Source organism: Macrobrachium nipponense, chromosome 22, assembly GCF_015104395.2.
Source record: "Macrobrachium nipponense isolate FS-2020 chromosome 22, ASM1510439v2, whole genome shotgun sequence".
NCBI classification, from domain to species: domain Eukaryota; kingdom Metazoa; phylum Arthropoda; class Malacostraca; order Decapoda; family Palaemonidae; genus Macrobrachium; species Macrobrachium nipponense.
The window spans coordinates 56,174,952-56,180,951 of record NC_087213.1 but is presented as its reverse complement, the minus strand read 5'-3'; the positions used below and the strand labels follow the sequence as shown (position 1 = coordinate 56,180,951).

General features: G+C 38.8%; 1 protein-coding gene across 1 annotated transcript in view; it reads left to right on the top strand.

The window, feature by feature from the left end:
* Positions 1-5,284, top strand: part of LOC135198276 (uncharacterized) — a gene marked incomplete at its 5' end in the record, with an annotated part of 5,422 nt that extends 138 nt beyond the window's left edge. The window contains 4 exons of the mRNA XM_064225846.1: positions 1-642; positions 945-1,136; positions 1,289-3,972; positions 4,367-5,284. The exon at positions 1-642 is cut by the window's left edge and continues 138 nt beyond it. Of these exons, the coding sequence (XP_064081916.1) occupies positions 1-642; positions 945-1,136; positions 1,289-3,972; positions 4,367-4,526 (3,678 nt within the window). The remainder of the gene's footprint in view (positions 643-944; positions 1,137-1,288; positions 3,973-4,366) is intronic.
* Positions 5,285-6,000: the final 716 nt, after the last annotated feature.

Sequence of the window (6,000 nt, the reverse complement as noted above, 5' to 3'; positions counted from 1 at the left end):
CTGGCGACCCTCCTGCATGTTGCCAGTGTTTTGGGGATCAATGTGATTGGCATTAAACATGGGACTATTTGTATCTGTCCCTATAGAGCTTCTGCTGCAGTTGTAGCTCTGGTCGTCGTCACCTTAAGCCTCGTCATGTCGCTAGGGATCATTTTCAGCATAGACGCATCCTACCAGCAGAAGGTCCTGATCTTGCCATTGTTCAGTGCCAATTGTTTCTGCTGCTACACTCAGGTCTTCTGGCTGATCAAAAGCAGGAGGATTGCAAATTTCTTGGTAGAAGTCGAGGCGTGCAAACTGAGAATCAATCGAAGCTATCCCGTGAAAGTAGCTGTGGGCTACAGCTTCTGTTACTCTATCATTTACACAGTCTTTGTCTACCAGATGGTCCACCTTCCCGATCACATATTTGCTTTTCCTAACACTAACCTAGAGTACATGCTGACGTTCCCAGTGTTCGTCACGTGTTTTATCCCCAGTATGTTCGATTTGTACATCTTTACATTCACTTTATTCCTCATTGTGGCACTGGAGAGGCTCCAAGAGGAAGTCCAGGCCGTTCAGGTGTGGTCCAAGGAAGAAATAAATGCTGTGGCTAAGAAGTGGCTCAGATGTCGAAATTTGCTTGACATGTTCAGTGGGGTTAGTGTGCTTCAATTGTCCTTTCTTATGATGAGTGAAATTTTGCAGCCTGTAAATAATCAGACTAATCTTGTTTGTTTTGCATACAAATGATTGACACTATGCTAATAAACAATGCTGAAATCTCGTCAGAGATCAACATCACTTAACTTAGTATTAAAAGGTGGAAATTTAGTCATTATCTGAAATTTCTGATTCAGTTTCTTAGTTTTCTCATTTCTGCAACAATTTTGATCACAATGAGTTCTTAGCTAGCCTCAGCTGGTTCTTGAATGCTGACATGTGTTCTTGTATTTCCACAGGTGTTCTCTTACTTGTTGCATGTGCGCATGCTCTTGTACGTAATGCACGCAATAGCTCACCTCTTTGCCCTCACATCAATGAAGCTTACCAGAGACTGTGCATTTTACTTTTGGCCCTTAATGCTTTCATTGTTGGAAAATTCAGTGAGGTACCTTGGAGTATGTCAGACTGGACAACATCTCACAAACACAGTAAGATACTCACTTCCAGAATTGGAGACAATTCATTTATCGTTAATTAACTTACAGTCTTTATTTTTGTTGGTCACTTACAATGTAAGCAAAGTATGAAGGGCATAGTTGATGATTGTTTGATAATCTGTGTTCATCCTGCTTATTTTCAGCATGGCTTGGTTGTCAAGAAAGTCAGAGATGTCCTTCTGAAACAGTGCTTGCACGATGCTGAGGAGGAGAACTCCGAAGAAGATGACACAAGCTCTTGGTTGTTCATTAAGTATGAAATGGAGAAACCTGTTGATTTAACGAGGTCACAGTATGGAACCTTAGGAGAAAGTGTGGTGGGCAAGTCATCCGAGAAAAATTGCTTTTTAACAGAAGGTACAGCAAGGCACAAGAGTGCTGCTGTTGCAGAAAGTGCAGCTTCAGAAGCCATGACTGTTGAAAAACTAAATTTCAACGGATCAGCCGGTAATGAAACTGAAGAGGGATTGATGGAAATGGAAGTAAAATGTTCTCCAGATTATGAGGAAAATGATCTGCCCAGAAACTCGTTTTTGGAAGAGATTCAGGAGGAAGAAAATTTTCCTGTGAAAGAAGTAACAAACGAAGGGACACCAGAAAAAAGTCAAGCAAAAATATCAGAGAACATGCCATTGAAATTGGACAGGATTTATGCCCATGTGGTCCCCGACGAAATTCTTAGAAATTGCCCAGATAACACAAAAACCTTTGAAGATAACAGTAAAACAGAGGTCTGTTGTAGTGCCAGTAATTCTAAATTAGAGTATACTGAGCAAGTGTATAAAACTTCGGGTGGCACACAGAGTGATAATCAGTGTTGTATGGGAACGAAAGCAGTGTATGAGAAAGTTAATCAAATAGATGTAGGCAATGTTCTTGAGATTGGTCTCACACATGACACTATTCTTCCCAGTGGGAAAGCATTGAGTGGCAATGGAAGCATCCAGAAGCAAGAAAAGATGCGGATCATAGATCACATGGCTTACCAGAGACATGACTTACAAAATCAAAAAAGTTTATCGGGTTGCAATGCTCCATACCCAAGAGTGCTCGTCAGTGACCTGAAAAAAACGCAGTTTGCTGGGATAGAACCAAGAATAACTGCCCTTACTGATGACACTGCACATGCAAGCAGGCAGGATAACACTCAAACGAGAACACCTATAGCACAAAATTTTGCTTGCAGAAATGGCAAACACACTAGCCAGAAGGAAGCAGTTCTCGCTGAGGAGCAAATTTGTGAAGTTTTGTGTAATGCTGAACAAGTAGGTGATTTGTGTGAAACTGAAATACCTCGTGGAAATTATGACAATACTGAACTTGAGGAAACAGCTCTTGAAGATGGAGTGACTTGTGAAGATAAAGAAATGGCAGAACCAAGGGAGACTGGTATTGGGAATGAGCTTACATCTAACAATAATGGAGATGTTACAAGGATGGAAGTACTGTTTGCAAATAAGGTAACCTCTGCAGAAGATGGGACTTGGAAAGATAATGAGACTCTAAGACAAACTGAGTCATTTTTAACTCATGAGGTACCCTGTGAGGATAGAGATACCAGACAAATGGAGGCTTTCCTCGCAGTTGATGTGATTTATGAACACTCTAGTGAAACTGAGGAGAAAGATACTTTGTGTGTGTATAAGATGGCCGGTAAAGGTCATGAAAATACTGGGGGAAATAAGGCATGTTTTGGAGATAAGTTAATTGTTGAAGATGTGAAAGCTAACGGACGAAAGGAGACATTCGCTGCAGATGCAGAATATTTTGAAGATGAAAATAAGAGTAAAAAAGGCCCATTGTGTGCAGACAAGGTTACTTACGAAAATAATAGTACGAGACAGACAGACACAAGTCTTGTAGACGAAGCAACACCAAGAAACAGCAAGAAATCCAGACAGTGCGAGGAACTTATTACCACTAGAGAAACTTCGGAAGGGAGCAAAGACATCAGACCAAACGAAGCATTCCTTTCAGATGAGAGAAAATGTGGAGATGAGACAGAGGTCAGACCAATGGAGGTGAATTTTGTAGAGGAGGGAGGTTGTGAACATGAGATTGACTTGAGTTCGGATGGTATAATTGTTGCAGAGGAGTGCACTTGCAAAGATGAATATTCATGGCAAGAAGAATCGTACCCTGCAGATGATACAATTCGTGAAAGCGACCAAGATTTGAGCCAAAAAGAGACACTTCCCAGTGGTAAAATAATATGCAAAAATTATCAGGCTCTTGGGCAGGCTCAAGCAACCCTTTCAGATAAAGAACTTTTTGAAAGCAACCAAAGCCTTACTAACAGTGGGACATCCATTACAGATGATGCAGTTTGTGAGAAAGATGACGCAAAACTCCAAGAGACGTTCCTGGTGGATAAGATTGCTCGTGCCAATAGTCAACTTCTCAAGAAAGAGAGGTTTCTGCATGCCAGCATAAAATGTGAAGAGCTGCCAGCGGATGGGGGCCATATTAGTTCCATTAAAACTCATTTTTCCTGTCTTCAGTCACTTGATGAAGTACTGGAAGTGGGCCATTGTTCTGTGAGCGTGGAGACTGCACTGGACTCCTCTGATATCAGTAAGGAAACACTTAACGCCAATACTTCACTGAAAGAAGCTGCTGGAAGTGAGAGACACAACTTTGGGGAGAATGATACTGAATTCAACCAGAGAGTCAGTACAGAAAATGAGGTTCGTGAATGTCCAGAGAATACGACGACAGAGAAAAAAGAATCTACCAAGACTGGGCCGCTGGATCGGTTGTGCCTTGAGCGCTTCCTATGTCACCTTGAGGAGTTTCCATTCTCAGCAGACGTCTGGGGTGCTCATCCGTAAGTGTCATTATTGACGACCTTGTAACACAACTTCTTGCATCGGGCAGACTTTTAATTTATGCATTTATTTATTATTTATTTTTTATTTACTCATTTATAATAAATGGGAATGTGGACAGTTTCACTAACTTGTCAGTCATACTTGCGCGTCTCATTATTCAGGTTTTGCAGTTTTAAATAGGGCTATAAAATGGAGAAAAATAGACATCCATGCAACTAGGAGTCACATATGTTTCCCTTCAATAAACGATTATATCTTATTCCGGCAAAGTTCTAACTTTATTGTAGAGATAGCCAATGTGGGAAGCTGTTATAAAACTTTTATTGATATTATTATTATTATTATTGATAGCCTGCCAGTTTTAATGGGCCTATTTCTCTCTATTTGCAGCCTGGGTGCTTCTTCGTACGTAACCTGTTTGGGAATTGTGGTCACCTACCTGCTGATGTTATTGCAACTCCAGCCTATTCTGAGTGACGCCTCTGCTGATCAGGACCTAGACAGCCTGTTGGAGAATGACCAGGGGATATTTGAATGTTTGTCCAAGTGATAATGGGACCATTAATGTTAAAAACAAAGTAAATAAAATAAAAGAATTTTGGGGGAACCATAGGTTATGTTACCAGGTTGACTCCTACTAGAGAAAGACCAGGGGGTAGTTGAATGCTTGTCTAGGTGATGATGGGACCATTAAGCCAGAAAAAAATAAATAAATAAAGACGAAGTTACAATAATTAGAATTTTTGGGGGACCATAAGTTATGTTGCCAGGTTGACTTTCAATACACCAATCGTGGATAAAAACATAACGAAATTATATTAGTTTACTGATATCATACATTCTGTATCATACCCATACCAGTTGGGGATCACGTAAATCATACCCTGGGCATAATATTAACGCCTGCGCATTGTGTGACATGGCATGATGTGGATGTTTTTTTTTTTACCCATCTCCATTTCAGACGTTAAAGCAGACTTGGCGGACATAAAACGTCACGTACGCGTTTATTTTTGCGTTTATAATGATATCTAATTAAAATGTAATTAATCAATTAGCAGGATTTTGCTCATTAAGGGCTCGAGTAATGAGAGTTTTGTCATGTTCTGGAAAATTATGTTCTTTGCATATATAAGAAAATGTCTTAATGTGTAATGTTTATGATGATTTGGAAATCCAAGTAATATATGTGCAGATTTACACACAAACGGATGAGTAAATAAATAATCAGTTAATAATATATATATATATATATATATATATATATATATATATATATATATATATATATATATATATATACTGAGATCTAGTAAAATTAACGCTTATCAATATATGGAATGAAGAATATGAATTGCTATATAATTCCTGTAATGATTTTCAAACATATTTGTGAATAGCAATCATTAAATTAATCTGCCACTTGAATCTTCTCTAGCTTTTGTTTAGTCTCTCTCTCTCTCTCTCTCTCTCTCTCTCTCTCTCTCTCTCTCTCTCTCTTATCATCATCCATTCTTCCGATATTTAAATGAACGTTCATAGAAAATTATATATACTGTATATCCTTGTAATTGAAAAAATAAAGCATTATTTATTTCACGTTTAGTGACCGAGAATCATTATTCCTTTCTTGAAGTTAAGAAAAATAAAGAGAACCATTACTTTGTTCTTCCAACGACCAAGGAAGAGCCAAAGAGGACACCAGTGTCCTTAGAACTATAAAAGGGGAAATGTCTGGTGCATTACAAGCAAAGACAATAAACGAAAGATGGGAAACTGACTATTTATACCATTAAAAAAAAACGTCATCCAACCCGTCAGGATGCGCGCCATCTATTGATTATGCCCTCAACTAAAACTCGGCTGTGGCGTAGCGCGCTTTTTTAAATGTTAAAATTTATTCTTATGCTCCCAATAAACTTCTCTTTATAAATTATTGAATACTAAAAATCGATTAAAATATTGCTTGTTAACATGATTATAGGGCTCTATCACAGCTTATGACTTATATATTAGGCATTTCT